At 43.0% G+C, this 18,551-nt stretch overlaps 1 protein-coding gene across 1 annotated transcript in view; it reads right to left on the reverse strand.

The window, feature by feature from the left end:
• Window positions 1-15,982, reverse strand: part of LOC110537004 (integrin alpha-2) — a 48,167-nt gene extending 32,185 nt beyond the window's left edge. The window contains exons 1-2 of the mRNA XM_021622700.3: window positions 15,610-15,982; window positions 10,471-10,594 (exon numbers count right to left, since the gene is read on the reverse strand). Of these exons, the coding sequence (XP_021478375.3) occupies window positions 10,471-10,594; window positions 15,610-15,658 (173 nt within the window). The 5' untranslated portion in view covers window positions 15,659-15,982. The remainder of the gene's footprint in view (window positions 1-10,470; window positions 10,595-15,609) is intronic.
• Between the last annotated feature and the right edge of the window lie 2,569 nt (window positions 15,983-18,551).

Raw genomic sequence — 18,551 nt, forward strand, 5'->3', positions numbered from 1 at the left:
AAAACCTGTTGAATTAGCCCGGGGAAGAGGTTAGTTAAAACCTGTTGAATTAGCCCAGGGAGGAGGTTAGTCAAAACCTGTTGAATTAGCCCGGGGAAGAGGTTAGTTAAAACCTGTTGAATTAGCCCAGGGAAAAGGTTAGTTAAAACCTGTTGAATTAGCCCGGGGAAGAGGTTAGTTAAAACCTGTTGAATTAGCCCAGGGAGGAGGTTAGTCAAAACCTGTTGAATTAGCCCGGGGAAGAGGTTAGTTAAAACCTGTTGAATTAGTCCTGGGACGAGGTTAGTTAAAACCTGTTGAATTAGCCCGGGGAAGAGGTTAGTTAAAACCTGTTGAATTAGCCCAGGGAGGAGGTTAGTCAAAACCTGCTGAATTGGCCCAGGGAGGAGGTTAGTTAAAACCTGTTGAATTAGCCCAGGGAGGAGGTTAGTCAAAACCTGTTGAATTAGCCCGGGGAAGAGGTTAGTTAAAACCTGTTGAATTAGCCCAGGGAGGAGGTTAGTCAAAACCTGTTGAATTAGCCCGGGGAAGAGGTTAGTTAAAACCTGTTGAATTAGCCCAGGGAGGAGGTTAGTCAAAACCTGTTGAATTAGCCCGGGGAAGAGGTTAGTTAAAACCTGTTGAATTAGCCCAGGGAGGAGGTTAGTCAAAACCTGCTGAATTGGCCCAGGGGGACGAGGTTTGTTAAAACCTGTTGAATTAGCCCAGGGAGGAGGTTAGTCAAAACCTGTTGAATTAGCCCGGGGAAGAGGTTAGTTAAAACCTGTTGAATTAGCCCAGGGAAAAGGTTAGTTAAAACCTGTTGAATTAGCCCGGGGAAGAGGTTAGTTAAAACCTGTTGAATTAGCCCAGGGAGGAGGTTAGTCAAAACCTGTTGAATTAGCCCGGGGAAGAGGTTAGTTAAAACCTGTTGAATTAGCCCAGGGAAAAGGTTAGTTAAAACCTGTTGAATTAGCCCGGGGAAGAGGTTAGTTAAAACCTGTTGAATTAGCCCAGGGAGGAGGTTAGTCAAAACCTGTTGAATTAGCCCGGGGAAGAGGTTAGTTAAAACCTGTTGAATTAGTCCTGGGACGAGGTTAGTTAAAACCTGTTGAATTAGCCCGGGGAAGAGGTTAGTTAAAACCTGTTGAATTAGCCCAGGGAGGAGGTTAGTCAAAACCTGCTGAATTGGCCCAGGGAGGAGGTTAGTTAAAACCTGTTGAATTAGCCCAGGGAGGAGGTTAGTCAAAACCTGTTGAATTAGCCCGGGGAAGAGGTTAGTTAAAACCTGTTGAATTAGCCCAGGGAGGAGGTTAGTCAAAACCTGTTGAATTAGCCCGGGGAAGAGGTTAGTTAAAACCTGTTGAATTAGCCCAGGGAGGAGGTTAGTCAAAACCTGCTGAATTGGCCCAGGGGGACGAGGTTTGTTAAAACCTGTTGAATTAGCCCAGGGAGGAGGTTAGTCAAAACCTGTTGAATTAGCCCGGGGAAGAGGTTAGTTAAAACCTGTTGAATTAGCCCAGGGAAAAGGTTAGTTAAAACCTGTTGAATTAGCCCGGGGAAGAGGTTAGTTAAAACCTGTTGAATTAGCCCAGGGAGGAGGTTAGTCAAAACCTGTTGAATTAGCCCGGGGAAGAGGTTAGTTAAAACCTGTTGAATTAGCCCAGGGAAAAGGTTAGTTAAAACCTGTTGAATTAGCCCGGGGAAGAGGTTAGTTAAAACCTGTTGAATTAGCCCAGGGAGGAGGTTAGTCAAAACCTGTTGAATTAGCCCGGGGAAGAGGTTAGTTAAAACCTGTTGAATTAGTCCTGGGACGAGGTTAGTTAAAACCTGTTGAATTAGCCCGGGGAAGAGGTTAGTTAAAACCTGTTGAATTAGCCCAGGGAGGAGGTTAGTCAAAACCTGCTGAATTGGCCCAGGGAGGAGGTTAGTTAAAACCTGTTGAATTAGCCCAGGGAGGAGGTTAGTCAAAACCTGTTGAATTAGCCCGGGGAAGAGGTTAGTTAAAACCTGTTGAATTAGCCCAGGGAGGAGGTTAGTCAAAACCTGCTGAATTGGCCTGGGGAAGAGGTTAGTTAAAACCTGTTGAATTAGCCCAGGGAGGAGGTTAGTCAAAACCTGCTGAATTGGCCCGGGGGGACGAGGTTTGTTAAAACCTGTTGAATTAGCCCGGGGAAGAGGTTAGTTAAAACCTGATGAATTAGCCCAGGGAGGAGGTTAGTCAAAACCTGTTGAATTAGCCCGGGGAAGAGGTTAGTTAAAACCTGTTGAATTAGCCCAGGGAGGAGGTTATTCAAAACCTGCTGAATTGGCCCGGGGGGACGAGGTTTGTTAAAACCTGTTGAATTAGCCCAGGGAGGAGGTTAGTCAAAACCTGCTGAATTGGCCCAGGGAGGAGGTTAGTTAAAACCTGTTGAATTAGCCCAGGGAGGAGGTTAGTCAAAACCTGTTGAATTAGCCCGGGGAAGAGGTTAGTTAAAACCTGTTGAATTAGCCCAGGGAGGAGGTTAGTCAAAACCTGCTGAATTGGCCCAGGGGGACGAGGTTTGTTAAAACCTGTTGAATTAGCCCAGGGAGGAGGTTAGTCAAAACCTGTTGAATTAGCCCGGGGAAGAGGTTAGTTAAAACCTGTTGAATTAGCCCAGGGAAAAGGTTAGTTAAAACCTGTTGAATTAGCCCGGGGAAGAGGTTAGTTAAAACCTGTTGAATTAGCCCAGGGAGGAGGTTAGTCAAAACCTGTTGAATTAGCCCGGGGAAGAGGTTAGTTAAAACCTGTTGAATTAGCCCAGGGAAAAGGTTAGTTAAAACCTGTTGAATTAGCCCGGGGAAGAGGTTAGTTAAAACCTGTTGAATTAGCCCAGGGAGGAGGTTAGTCAAAACCTGTTGAATTAGCCCGGGGAAGAGGTTAGTTAAAACCTGTTGAATTAGTCCTGGGACGAGGTTAGTTAAAACCTGTTGAATTAGCCCGGGGAAGAGGTTAGTTAAAACCTGTTGAATTAGCCCAGGGAGGAGGTTAGTCAAAACCTGCTGAATTGGCCCAGGGAGGAGGTTAGTTAAAACCTGTTGAATTAGCCCAGGGAGGAGGTTAGTCAAAACCTGTTGAATTAGCCCGGGGAAGAGGTTAGTTAAAACCTGTTGAATTAGCCCAGGGAGGAGGTTAGTCAAAACCTGTTGAATTAGCCCGGGGAAGAGGTTAGTTAAAACCTGTTGAATTAGCCCAGGGAGGAGGTTAGTCAAAACCTGCTGAATTGGCCCAGGGGGACGAGGTTTGTTAAAACCTGTTGAATTAGCCCAGGGAGGAGGTTAGTCAAAACCTGTTGAATTAGCCCGGGGAAGAGGTTAGTTAAAACCTGTTGAATTAGCCCAGGGAAAAGGTTAGTTAAAACCTGTTGAATTAGCCCGGGGAAGAGGTTAGTTAAAACCTGTTGAATTAGCCCAGGGAGGAGGTTAGTCAAAACCTGTTGAATTAGCCCGGGGAAGAGGTTAGTTAAAACCTGTTGAATTAGCCCAGGGAAAAGGTTAGTTAAAACCTGTTGAATTAGCCCGGGGAAGAGGTTAGTTAAAACCTGTTGAATTAGCCCAGGGAGGAGGTTAGTCAAAACCTGTTGAATTAGCCCGGGGAAGAGGTTAGTTAAAACCTGTTGAATTAGTCCTGGGACGAGGTTAGTTAAAACCTGTTGAATTAGCCCGGGGAAGAGGTTAGTTAAAACCTGTTGAATTAGCCCAGGGAGGAGGTTAGTCAAAACCTGCTGAATTGGCCCAGGGAGGAGGTTAGTTAAAACCTGTTGAATTAGCCCAGGGAGGAGGTTAGTCAAAACCTGTTGAATTAGCCCGGGGAAGAGGTTAGTTAAAACCTGTTGAATTAGCCCAGGGAGGAGGTTAGTCAAAACCTGCTGAATTGGCCTGGGGAAGAGGTTAGTTAAAACCTGTTGAATTAGCCCAGGGAGGAGGTTAGTCAAAACCTGCTGAATTGGCCCGGGGGGACGAGGTTTGTTAAAACCTGTTGAATTAGCCCAGGGAGGAGGTTAGTCAAAACCTGCTGAATTGGCCCAGGGAGGAGGTTAGTTAAAACCTGTTGAATTAGCCCAGGGAGGAGGTTAGTCAAAACCTGTTGAATTAGCCCGGGGAAGAGGTTAGTTAAAACCTGTTGAATTAGCCCAGGGAGGAGGTTAGTCAAAACCTGTTGAATTAGCCCGGGGAAGAGGTTAGTTAAAACCTGTTGAATTAGCCCAGGGAGGAGGTTAGTCAAAACCTGCTGAATTGGCCCAGGGGGACGAGGTTTGTTAAAACCTGTTGAATTAGCCCAGGGAGGAGGTTAGTCAAAACCTGTTGAATTAGCCCGGGGAAGAGGTTAGTTAAAACCTGTTGAATTAGCCCAGGGAAAAGGTTAGTTAAAACCTGTTGAATTAGCCCGGGGAAGAGGTTAGTTAAAACCTGTTGAATTAGCCCAGGGAGGAGGTTAGTCAAAACCTGTTGAATTAGCCCGGGGAAGAGGTTAGTTAAAACCTGTTGAATTAGCCCAGGGAAAAGGTTAGTTAAAACCTGTTGAATTAGCCCGGGGAAGAGGTTAGTTAAAACCTGTTGAATTAGCCCAGGGAGGAGGTTAGTCAAAACCTGTTGAATTAGCCCGGGGAAGAGGTTAGTTAAAACCTGTTGAATTAGTCCTGGGACGAGGTTAGTTAAAACCTGTTGAATTAGCCCGGGGAAGAGGTTAGTTAAAACCTGTTGAATTAGCCCAGGGAGGAGGTTAGTCAAAACCTGCTGAATTGGCCCAGGGAGGAGGTTAGTTAAAACCTGTTGAATTAGCCCAGGGAGGAGGTTAGTCAAAACCTGTTGAATTAGCCCGGGGAAGAGGTTAGTTAAAACCTGTTGAATTAGCCCAGGGAGGAGGTTAGTCAAAACCTGCTGAATTGGCCTGGGGAAGAGGTTAGTTAAAACCTGTTGAATTAGCCCAGGGAGGAGGTTAGTCAAAACCTGCTGAATTGGCCCGGGGGGACGAGGTTTGTTAAAACCTGTTGAATTAGCCCGGGGAAGAGGTTAGTTAAAACCTGATGAATTAGCCCAGGGAGGAGGTTAGTCAAAACCTGTTGAATTAGCCCGGGGAAGAGGTTAGTTAAAACCTGTTGAATTAGCCCAGGGAGGAGGTTATTCAAAACCTGCTGAATTGGCCCGGGGGGACGAGGTTTGTTAAAACCTGTTGAATTAGCCCAGGGAGGAGGTTAGTCAAAACCTGTTGAATTAGCCCGGGGAAGAGGTTAGTTAAAACCTGTTGAATTAGCCCAGGGAGGAGGTTAGTCAAAACCTGTTGAATTAGCCCGGGGAAGAGGTTAGTTAAAACCTGTTGAATTAGCCCAGGGAGGAGGTTAGTCAAAACCTGCTGAATTGGCCCGGGGGGACGAGGTTTGTTAAAACCTGTTGAATTAGCCCAGGGAGGAGGTTAGTCAAAACCTGTTGAATTAGCCCGGGGAAGAGGTTAGTTAAAACCTGTTGAATTAGCCCAGGGAGGAGGTTAGTTAAAACCTGTTGAATTAGCCCGGGGAAGAGGTTAGTTAAAACCTGTTGAATTAGCCCAGGGAAGAGGTTAGTTAAAACCTGTTGAATTAGCCCAGGGAAAAGGTTAGTTAAAACCTGTTGAATTAGCCCGGGGAAGAGGTTAGTTAAAACCTGTTGAATTAGCCCAGGGAGGAGGTTAGTCAAAACCTGTTGAATTAGCCCGGGGAAGAGGTTAGTTAAAACCTGTTGAATTAGCCCAGGGAGGAGGTTAGTCAAAACCTGCTGAATTAGCCCGGGGAGGAGGTTAGTTAAAACCTGTTGAATTAGCCCAGGGAAAAGGTTAGTCAAAACCATATAAAAAACATCCACTTACAGGACCTTGCAAAATTATTGAGACCCCTTGGATTTCTTCATATTTTATTGTGTTACAAAGAGGGATTAAAATTGATTGAATTATCTTTTGTGTCAACAATCTACTAAAAATACTGTAATGTCAAAGTGGAAGAAAAATCTGGCCCATGTTGACTCCCAGTTTTGTTTTGTATAATCAGTGTAAAGTTGTTATAAAAAGTATTCATCCTCTTTGTTTAATCAAGCCTAAATTAGTTGGATTAACAAACACATAATAAGTTACATGGACTCAGTCTGTGTGAAATAATAGGGGTTTATATGATTTTCTTATGACCACCCCTTCCTCTGTCCACCATACATACAACATCTGTAAGGTCACTCAGTCAAGTAGTGAATTTCAAGCACAGATTCAACTACAAATACCAGGGAGCTTTTCGAAAAGCCTCATAAAGAAGGACGGACAGTGATTGGTAGATGGGTAACAATAACAAATCAGACATTGAATATCTCTTTAAACATTGTCAAGTTAATAATGATGCTGTGGATTGTGTATTAAACCACCCAGACAAATCAAAGATACAGTTGTCCTTCTGAACTAAACTGCAGGACAGAAAGGAAACTGCTCGGTGATGTTATCATGAGGTCATTGGTCATTTTAAAAGAGCTACAGAGTTCAATGTCTGTGACGGGAGAAAACTGAGGATGGATCAACAACATTGTAGTGACTCCACGAAAATGGCCTAAATGACAGACTGAAAAGAATACAAATATACTGAATAAAAATACTCCAAAATATGCATCTTGTATGCAACTAAAGTACTACTGGAAGAAGAAAAAAAACACAGCAAAGGAATACACTTTTTGGCCTAAATGCAAAGCTGTATGTTCGGGGCAAATCCAACACAACACTGAGTAACTGATTCTCTTCATTTTCAAGCATGGTGTTGGCAGCATCATGGTGTGGGTATGCTTGACATCGAAAAGACTTAAATCTGCTTGATAATTGCTGGCTAGCCATGATCCCCAACATCTTGACAGAGCCTGAAGAATTTTGAAAAGAATAACGTGCAAATATTGCACAATCCAGGTGTGTAAAGCTCTTAGAGATTTACCCAAGAAGACTCACAGCTGTAATCACTGCCAAAGGTTTTTCTAGCGTATTGACTTAGGGAGCTGAACACTTAGGCAACGACTGTATTTTAGTTATTTAATTGATATATTTTATACATTTTTATTACACTTTGACATTACAGAGTATTTTGTGTGGATTGTAAAAAAAAAAACTAAATACATTTTAATCCCACTTTGTATTACAATAAAATATGAAGAAATCCAACAGGTCTGAATGCTTTTGCAAGGCCCTGTAAGTCCTTGGGGCAACAACAATACAACTCGTATTATTATTTGTTCTGTTGGTTCATTTCCCACTTAACATCTCTGATGAAATGTTTGTCTAGTGGAGAGTGTAGACAGAGAAACATCTTCAGCCCCTTTCCTTTGTTACTGACGTTTCCATCCACACAGAGAGAGAAACATCTTCAGGCCCTTTCCTTTGTTACTGACGTTTCCATCCACACAGACAGAGAAACGTCTTCAGGCCCCTTCCTTTGTTACTGACGTTTCCCTCCACACAGACAGAGAAACATCTTCAGGCCCCTTCCTTTGTTACTGACGTTTCCCTCCACACAGACAGAGAAACATCTTCAGGCCCTTTCCTTTGTTACTGACGTTTCCATCCACACAGAGAGAGAAACATCTTCAGGCCCTTTCCTTTGTTACTGACGTTTCCATCCACACAGAGAGAGAAACATCTTCAGGCCCTTTCCTTTGTTACTGACGTTTCCATCCACACAGAGAGAGAAACATCTTCAGGCCCTTTCCTTTGTTACTGACGTTTCCATCCACACAGAGAGAGAAACATCTTCAGGCCCTTTCCTTTGTTACTGACGTTTCCATCCACACAGACAGAGAAACATCTTCAGCCCCTTTCCTTTGTTACTGACGTTTCCCTCCACACAGACAGAGAAACATCTTCAGGCCCTTTCCTTTGTTACTGACGTTTCCATCCACACAGACAGAGAAACATCTTCAGGCCCTTTCCTTTGTTACTGACGTTTCCATCCACACAGAGAGAGAAACATCTTCAGGCCCTTTCCTTTGTTACTGACGTTTCCATCCACACAGAGAGAGAAACATCTTCAGGCCCTTTCCTTTGTTACTGACGTTTCCATCCACACAGAGAGAGAAACATCTTCAGGCCCTTTCCTTTGTTACTGACGTTTCCATCCACACAGACAGAGAAACATCTTCAGGCCCTTTCTTTTGTTACTGACGTTTCCATCCACACAGAGAGAGAAACATCTTCAGGCCCTTTCCTTTGTTACTGACGTTTCCATCCACACAGAGAGAGAAACATCTTCAGGCCCCTTTCCTTTGTTACTGACGTTTCCATCCACACAGAGAGAGAAACATCTTCAGGCCCTTTCCTTTGTTACTGACGTTTCCATCCACACAGACAGAGAAACATCTTCAGGCCCCTTTCCTTTGTTACTGACGTTTCCATCCACACAGAGAGAGTTAATATGACATAGGTTAAGCCTCAGTTTCCTTGGTTACTGACGTTTCTATCCACACAGAGAGAGTTAATATGACATAGGTTAAGCCTTAGTTTCCTTGGTTACTGACGTTTCCATCCACACAGAGAGAGTTAATATGACATAGGTTAAGCCTTAGTTTCCTTGGTTACTGACGTTTCCATCCACACAGAGAGAGTTAATAGGTTAAGCCTTAGTTTCCTTGGTTACTGATGTTTCCATCCACACATAGAGAGTTAATATGACATAGGTTAAGCCTTAGTTTCCTTGGTTGCCAACGTTTCCATCCACACAGAGATAGTTAATATGACATAGGTTAAGCCTTAGTTTCCTTGGTTACTGACATTTCCATCCACACAGAGAGAGTTAATAGGTTAAGCCTTAGTTTCCTTGGTTGCCAACGTTTCCATCCACACAGAGAGAGTTAATAGGTTAAGCCTTAGTTTCCTTGGTTGCTGACGTTTCCATACACACAGAGAGAGTTAATATGACATAGGTTAAGCCTTAGTTTCCTTGGTTACTGACGTTTCCATCCACACAGAGAGAGTTAATATGACATAGGTTAAGCCTTAGTTTCCTTGGTTACTGACGTTTCCATCCACACAGAGAGAGTTAATAGGTTAAGCCTTAGTTTCCTTGGTTGCCGACGTTTCCATCCACACAGAGAGAGTTAATAGGTTAAGCCTTAGTTTCCTTGGTTGCCAACGTTTCCATCCACACAGAGAGAGTTAATAGGTTAAGCCTTAGTTTCCTTGGTTGCTGACGTTTCCATACACACAGAGAGAGTTAATATGACATAGGTTAAGCCTTAGTTTCCTTGGTTACTGACGTTTCCATCCACACAGAGAGAGTTAATATGACATAGGTTAAGCCTTAGTTTCCTTGGTTACTGACGTTTCCATCCACACAGAGAGAGTTAATAGGTTAAGCCTTAGTTTCCTTGGTTGCCGACGTTTCCATCCACACAGAGAGAGTTAATAGGTTAAGCCTTAGTTTCCTTGGTTGCCAACGTTTCCATCCACACAGAGAGAGTTAATAGGTTAAGCCTTAGTTTCCTTGGTTGCCAACGTTTCCATCCACACAGAGAGAGTTAATAGGTTAAGCCTTAGTTTCCTTTGTTACTGACGTTTCCATCCACACAGAGAGAGTTAATACGTTAAGCCTTAGTTTCCTTGGTTACTGACGTTTCCATCCACACAGAGAGAGTTAATAGGTTAAGCCTTAGTTTCCTTGGTTACTGACGTTTCCATCCACACAGAGAGAGTTAATAGGTTAAGCCTTAGTTTCCTTTGTTACTGACGTTTCCATCCACACAGAGAGAGTTAATACGTTAAGCCTTAGTTTCCTTGGTTACTGACGTTTCCATCCACACAGAGAGAGTTAATAGGTTAAGCCTTAGTTTCCTTGGTTACTGACGTTTCCATCCACACAGAGAGAGTTAATAGGTTAAGCCTCAGTCTCCATGTTTATTTATGATGGGTAGGAAAGGAAGCATAGATGTATCAAAAGGAAAATGTCTCCTCTGTAGTCTCCAGGATGCAGACAGACAGCATTACAGACCACAGGAAGTGTGTATGTGAGCAAAGATGTGATCAGCAGACAACTGTATAATGTATGTGTGGTGGTTTGTCAAGGGTTTGTGTGTGTGTATCTGTGTGTGTATCTGCATGTGTATCTCTGTGTGTGTGCGTGTCACTACTGTGTTTGAAGTGTCTGCATCCAGTCCCGTTGCCAACTTTACTGAGGGTCAAGTGACCTAGTGGTAAGAACCGGAACAACAGAGGCTTGAGAAAACGGATGTTCCCAGTAGGGGTTCCGACCCCAGATACAACAGTAGGGTTTAGGTCTGCTGCTCTGCTGGGGTGTGTTGTATTTCTGTGTGAGAGTGACTGGACAAAACACAACATCAGCATAGTGGTGTACAGTGTACGATTATCATTATTCTATTCCTACCATGATTTAACTTCCTTTAAGTTATAACAGAACCAAGTGCATTCTACCACACAATACTTCTGCATTGCGGCCTATGCAATGCATGACTCAGTAGCCTCACCATTTGCCCTGGTGATTCCTGAACTGTTGCACAGTGTATCCAAACTCCTCTACAGAAGGTTCAGAGAATACCTTGGCTCCAGCAGTTCCCACATTAAAGGATAAGGACCCGGGCACGTTCCAACCTAGAGAGAGAGAGAGAGAAGAGAGAGAGAGAGAGAGAGAGAGAGAGAGAGAGAGAGAGAGAGAGAGAGAGAGAGAGAGAGAGAGAGAGAGAGAGGAGATCCCACCATCGTAAATAACAGACTCTCCTACACACTTTCATCACCTGTGATATGAGATACGAAAAGCTCAGCTTTTATGTGTGTGTGTCCTTGTTCCCAGGGTCCTGCAGTAGTACACAAATAGCAACAATGACAAAAACAACAACGCATACTGTATAGTCCTATGCAACGTCAGGTCTTATTACAGTAAGGTGTCAGAGTGACACATACAAACACATCCATGAAGCATAACAGCTTTTACACATTCACAGTGAAACATGAAGAAAGTATTCTTCCACCCTGTTAACTTCAGGTCTGAATATAATGACAAAGATAATAATAATCAACTTCATGTTTAGACAACCTCGCTATTGCAGATCACAACTCATACAGCAGCCTGAAGCTCAAATGTGATACTGCACATGTGCTAATTATCTGTAAAGCTAAGTAAGGGGGAATCTGGCCATGGGTGACTGTGTCAGTGATCACCTATCTGGACAAGTCGCAGCATGACAATGTGTACAGATTACTGGTCTGAGGAGCAGACATGTCGGCTGGTCATAAGGAAAACACTGTATTTACAGGGGCCTACTGAGATGAGTGTGAGTGTTTATCAAACCACTACTTAGGCCTCTGAAGACAACAAAACAACACTCATGTCACGACACCATCCATCACTATAACAGAAACAACACAGAGAGACACAGAGGAACGCTAGAAACACTGGCAAAGTTATTTTCTTTTCTTAATGTCACTGACTTCGCTGATAGCTTCTTTAATCAGGGAAAGGTTTTACTTACTATGACTGTGATATGTGGTTGTCTTACCGAGCTACCTTAAGATTAAAGAATGAACTGTAAGTCGCTTTGTGGTCTATCCTGGATAAATAAAATTAATTACGATGATTGATGATGACAATGCTCTGGGTAAGAACGTCTGCTAAATGACTAAAATGTCAAAGGTAAAATCTTCAGAACTGAACCAGCACAGAAAGAATGAATGGGTTAAGATTTAGCCTTGCCCAATAAAGCATTTTTAAAAATCTACTCTTCACATATGATGTGGGAGCCAATATAAATCGATTTAATAGACATTGTTCCGAACAAGGTGTATGAGCATTTTATACTGCAGACCAACAAAGAGCATTTTGCTAAGTAGGGTGGTGACACCAGAATCAAGTTAAGTTCACATACCATAACAAGACCCAACCCAACACAGGCCAGGTGGACTTTACACTTCAAACAAATATAGAAATGAGGCTCACACTTCCATAACTGTAGCATTCTGCTCCATACTACTACACAGCTCAGATATTATAGGGTTAGGGACACTATTATCAAGTTGTAATAACACTGCTAATAACTCTGCACATATTATGAACACCTGCTCTTTCCATGACACAGACTGACCAGGTGAAAGCTATGATCCCTTATCGACGTCACCTGTTAAATCCACCAATCAGTGTAGATGAAGGGGAGGAGACAGGTTATAGAAGGATTTTTAAGCCTTGAGACAACTGAGACATGGATTGTGTATGTGTGCCGTTCAGAGGGTGAATGGGCAAGACAAAAGATTGAAGTGCCTTTGAATGGGGTATGGTAGTAGGTGCCAGGCGCACCGTTTTGTGTCAAGAACTGCAAGGCTGCTGGGTTTTTCCACACTCAACAATTTCCTGTGTGATGGTCCACCACCCAAAGGACATACAGCCAACTTGACAGAACTATGGGAAGCATTGGAGTCAAAGTGGCCCAGCATTCCTGTGGAACGCTTTCAACACCTTGTGGAGTCCATGCCCCGATGAGCTGAAGCTGTTCTGAGATGTTTATGTATGTTAACATTATGGAAACGTCATCATACACTATGACGATAGGATCAGATTCAAAAGTACAACTGGACTATTCCCTGGTGCTGTATTGGACTTGTTAACAGAATGTAAATACACACACGCCCACTCAGCCCACATCATTCTGGTAAAGACTTTCACAACTTCCTGTTTCCTCATCGTCTCGTTGTCAGGTAACATCCTCTGTAGGCTCTAGCATGTTTACCATTGGTTGTCTTCTAACTAGTCAGTGAGTCACATCACAGACAAACACTAAAACAGGTCTGTAAGGGGGCCAACGTCTCCAAATGGCACTCCATTCCCAATATAGCGCACTATTTTTGACCAGGCTATTCCCTATATAGTGCACTACTTTTGACCAGGCTATTCCCTATATAGTGCACTACTTTTGACCAGGCTATTCCTGATATAGTGCACTACTTTTGACCAGAGCCCTATGGCCCCTAGGGTGCCATTTGGGATGCAGTCTTATCAACCTGTTAGAGAAGTGGTAGGCAGATAACAGGATGTGAGGATATGGTTGTCCTCCTATTTGTCACACCTATGAGTTGTGATCACACTGCTGGGTCTATAGCCATATTAACATATGCTTTAAGCTAAGTAGCGCCTGCCTGAAGAGTCCCTGAGAGTGAGATAACGTACAGAATCAACACCAATGAATAGATCCTTAGACACTTCTCAAACACAGTGATATACATGGCCCTGACAGTTCAACTTGGGTGTCCATCTACTCCAACAAAAACTGTTTGACTCATGACAGTGGTTGTTACTGACACACTATGTGAGATATGAGTGAGAAATGTTTCGACTCTTGGCTAAAATCATCAACGACCACTCACATGCCTTGTCAGTGTGTTCCCCAACTGTCACCGTGGAAACAGGGATTCCGGGACAGGCAGTGGCAGAGGCACAAAGAGGACCTTTTATTGAAGTGGACCGATACAGTGTGACAGAGAAGGAGAGAGTGAGGTATACAGCGGTAGAAGGAGAGTGTGGTATACAGTGTGAGAGAGAGGGAGAGAGTGAGGTATACAGAGGTAGAAGGAGAGTGAGGTATACAGTGTGAGAGAGAGGGAGAGAGTGAGGTATACAGTGTGAGAGAGAGGTAGAGAGTGAGGTATACAGAGTGAGAGAGAGTGAGGTATACAGTGTGAGAGAGAGGGAGAGAGTGAGGTATACAGAGGTTGAAGGAGAGTGAGGTATACAGTGTGAGAGAGGGGGGGAGAGTGAGGTATACAGTGTGAGAGAGGGGGAGAGAGTGAGGTATAGCAGTGATAAAAAAAAATAAAAAAGGAGTCACAGAGAGACAGACAGAGAAAGAGAAGGAGAGATAGAGACAGACAGACCGACAGACAGACAGACAGACAGACAGACAGACAGACAGACAGACAGACAGACAGAGTAGTTGGAAAGAGAAACAAAATAGAGGAGTAGACAGAGAGAGAGAGAGAAAGAGAGGACCTGTTAACCACCCCCAGTACCTCTGAGAAAGGGAGAGAGAGAGAGAGAGAGAGAGAGAGAGAGAGACAGGGTGAAAGAGAAATACAAAAAGAGACTGTCCCCATTGGCCCTGTGTAAACCTTGCTGATTCTGTCCCAATGTGATTCCAGGCGGCTGGATGCTTTGTGTGCAGCAAGCTGGATAACCCACTGCTCTGTGACTGATTGACTGATTGACTGATTGACTAACTGACTGACTGACTGACTGACTGACTGACTGACTGACTGAGCACCTCATTGGGCAGCGGGGGCTCCGGTGAATCCATGTCTATTGGGAGTTCTTCCTGGTCAAGTCAGCTGGTCAGGACAAACTCTAGTCCCTGACCCAATCTATGTCGTCTTTTTACCTTCACTAACATCTCAAACAACAACCTATCATATGACATGATAGCAAACATAGCTTGTTTTGACTGTGAGAACTGTAGTCAGCTGCTCTCTGAGGGAACACTAAGAGGAATCATGAAGCCATGTGTACCGTAAACTCACTTCACAGCTAGCTTGAAATGTCACTAATGGAGCTATCGAATGGTATCGAATGGAGCTATCGAATTCTATACCTCAACCGGTTTGTACGTTGTCAAGCGCGCGGTTACGTATGTTGGCGAGGTAGAGGAACCTGATTGAAGTCAGAGGCAGGTTCAGGGAGGTAGCACTATAAGCCGAGATAGCACACGGTTATAAATACATCAATAAATATTACATTCTTAGAAATAAGGGCCCCTTTTGTGTTCCAGGTAGAACCCGCTGTGGAACGGGTTCTACATGGAACCCAAAAGGGTTCTATCTGGAACCAAATGGAGTTCTTCAAAGGATTCTCCTATGGGGGACGGCCGAATAACCCTTTTTGGTTGTTACTAGCACCTTTTTTTCAAGGAGTGTAATAGTAGCTATGGTTTAACAACTATGCTTTGCATCTCTGCAGGCTATAGTCTAATATATTGTGGGTGACTGCGGTGTTTAGACCATTGTTGCAGCATGTTCATCCACACCTCTACCAACCTCTGCCAGAGAATAAGGTGTATGTGCTCCCCCTTGGCACAGCCCTTTGTGACCTCATCAAGATGATATATGAGCCTGTCTGGCATGAATGATTTTCATTGCTTCAGGCAACTGCATATCACATGGGGGATGTAAACACAGCTCTGACCTGACAACACATACAAATATACCTAACCTACTTTCCCAACACAGACTGTAGAAAACTTGCTCTTTCTAGCAGATAAATGGTCAGAAATAAAATAAATAAATATGCACTCCAAATACAGTATTTGATTCCTGATATCCATGATATTTAAAATATTTTAGTACCCCTCCAGCTTCATCTATACTGGCATGATGTTTTCAAAGGCATGGAAGGCAGACCTAATTCAAAATGTCACTGACAGATTGAAACAACATTGTCTTGTGGCCAGTTATCTCAGAGGAGCCATTCAACACTGTTATACTTTCCACACAGTTGCCTAATATGAAGTCAATGGCTCATAGTGTTGATTAGTAAGTAGATCACGCACTTGGGATATCTGTGGCACTTGACGCTCGCTCCATGCAAAATAACGTTTTAGAATCTCATACGGAATGTGCAAAAAAGGACTTACATTGGATGAAAATCAGCGTTAAAACAGTCCTCTTTCGATTAAACTCCATTGTTGCAAGAGTAAAAAGTAGGTGATGACAGCGGGCGCCTCTTCGAGTCCCGGGTTTTAACTTCAGCGGACTTCTCACGGTTGGTAAAGTTCAGGACCGGGCGCTCCGGACTGTAGATATTGAGGACAGATAGGGAGTGGGTGTACCTACGTCACAGCGCACTACCTGGCCCACAATTGCAGTGCTCTTTTTGAGGAGCGAAGGCTACAGCTCAATGATTGCGACATCTGGTTGGTTTGACCTTGCAAGGTAATATACTGTACTGTAGTGTTGTGTTATCTTCTCAAATATGTTCGTGCTGCGACAATTAAATTATTACACAACATTGACGGATTTGCAGGAGTTCAGTAATTAAAATATATATTTTTCGTGCATTGTAGTTACTTCCTTTTCAATGTATCTTCCCCATTGTTCATGTATACAATTGCAGGGCTAAAATATTGAACATGAGCTTTTATATGGAGAGAATTCCACCAACTTCACCAAGCCCATTTTAATATCCTTAATATTGACTTGTCTGAGTGAAAAGGCGCCTATGATGTAATCCACTTCAATCCAGTATAGCCTAAAGCAGGGAACATCAACAAGATTCAACCGCAGGCCGATTTTCTCTTGATCGGTCTGGAACAATTTGTAGATTGCAAATTGAACTCAAGATAAAAGACTGTAAAAACACCAGGAAATCAGTGATTTAATTTTATACAAACCATATACAAATGCAAGTAAGGTTTGAAATAAAAGGTAAAAAAATATATTTAAAAACTTCTATATATATATATATATATATATATTAAACAGTATGGCTACCACAGCATTTTGCAGCGATGGCCGGCCTCAAAAAGCCCCTTCTCATTTTGTGGACTGTGGCTGATGATGACATCTCACATGATGACTGGATAACACCACTGCACCTATACAGTCACACTAGGGGATGTGGGGAGGTATGAGTGGACAGCTATGTCTGGAACCATTTACTGTTATCTACACAGACAGGAAGTGGCACTTTATCTTCTTTATCCATTCAAGATAACACAATTCTGTACACTCAACAATAAAGTGATAAACCAAATGGTATGAACGGTGACCAATGACTCATTATGTTGTAGTATTTAGTATTGACATTAAGTCTGTGTCCATACAAATGTTAACTGTATATGTTTCCAGAGAATGATATACTGCATTTCAGTACAAGGGTCAGTACAGGTGCATCAAAGCTGGGACCGAGAGACTGAAAAATAGTTTCTATCTCAAGGCCATCAGACTGTTGAACAGCCATCACTAACACAGAGAGGCTGCTGCCTACATACAGACATTAAATCATTGGCCACTTTAACAAATGGATCACTAGTCACTTTAATAATTCCACTTTCATTATGATGTTTACGTATCTTGCACTACTCATCCCAGATGTATATACTGTATTTTACACCATCTACTGCATCTCGTCTATGCCGGTCGGTCATGGCTCATCCATAAATTCATATGTACATATTCCATCCCTTTACTTAGATGTATTAGGTAGTTGTGGTGGAATTGTTAGATTACTTGTTAGATATTTCTGCCCTGTCGGAATTAGAAGCACAAGCATTTTGCTACACTCGCAACAACATCTGCTAACCATGTGTATGTGACCAATACCATTTTATTTGATATGATTTGACCTGAGTATCAGGGTGTGTTTGTTACAATCCCAAGACAGCAGAACTCGGAGTGATTGGTTACCCAGCATCAGGCCGGTGTGGTTGAATAGGGGTGCAGAGAGCCATGCTGAAATCTAGATTCAACTTACATAGATCATCACAAGTGCCATAGGCCGACTGAACCACACACAGTCTTATTGAATAGGTCTGTATCCCTACAGACAATCCCAGCTGCACTGTAGTAACATTCTGACACGTATGTTTGGTCTTAGGACACTGACTGATAGTGTACCCCTGGAAGAACCTTCTGAGATAAACAGACAGGCAGACCAGTAGTCAGTAGTACTATGGAAGCCCTGAGGCAGACCAGTAGTCAGTAGTACAGTAGTACTATGGAAGCCCTGAGGCAGAGCACATATAGACATTTCAAAACAATAAAGACATTACAAATGTCATATTATATATATATATATATATATATATATATATATATATATATATATATATATATATATATATATATATATATATATTACAATGGTGTTTGTTCTTCACTGGTTGCCCTTTTCTTGTGGCAACAGGTCACAAATCTTGCTGCTGTGATGGCACACTGTGGAATTTCCCCCAGTAGATATGGGAGTTTATCAAAATTGGATTTGTTTTCGAATTCTTTGTGGATCTGTGTAATCTGAGGGAAATATGTATCTCTAATATGGTCATACGTTGGACAGGAGGTTAGGAAGTGCAGCTCAGTTTCCACCTCATTTTGTGGGCAGTGTGCACATTGCCTGTCTTCTCTTGAGAGCCAGGTCTGTCTACGGCGGCCTTTCTCAATAGCAAGGCTATGCTCACTAAGTCTGTACATAGTCAAAGCTTTCCTTAAGTTTGGGTCAGTCACAGTGGACAGGTATTCTGCCACTGTGTACTCTCTGTTTAGGGCCAAATACCATTCTAGTTTGCTCTGTTTTTTTTGTTAATTCTTTCCAATGTGTCAAGTAATTATCTTTTTGTTTTCTCATGATTTGGTTGGGTCTAATTGTGCTGTTGTCCTGGGGCTCTGTGGGGTGTGTTTGTGTTTGTGAACAGAGCCCCAGGACCAGCTTGCTTAGGGGACTCTTCTCCAGGTTAATCTCTCTGTAGGTGATGGCTTTGTTATGGAAGGTTTGGGAATCGCTTCCTTTTAGGTGGTTGTAGAATTTAACAGCTCTTTTCTGGATTTTGATAATTAGTGGGTATCGGCCTAATTCTGCTCT

Source organism: Oncorhynchus mykiss, chromosome 12 (assembly GCF_057628025.1).
Source record: "Oncorhynchus mykiss isolate SJ-2025 chromosome 12, ASM5762802v1, whole genome shotgun sequence".
Lineage (NCBI taxonomy): Eukaryota > Metazoa > Chordata > Actinopteri > Salmoniformes > Salmonidae > Oncorhynchus > Oncorhynchus mykiss.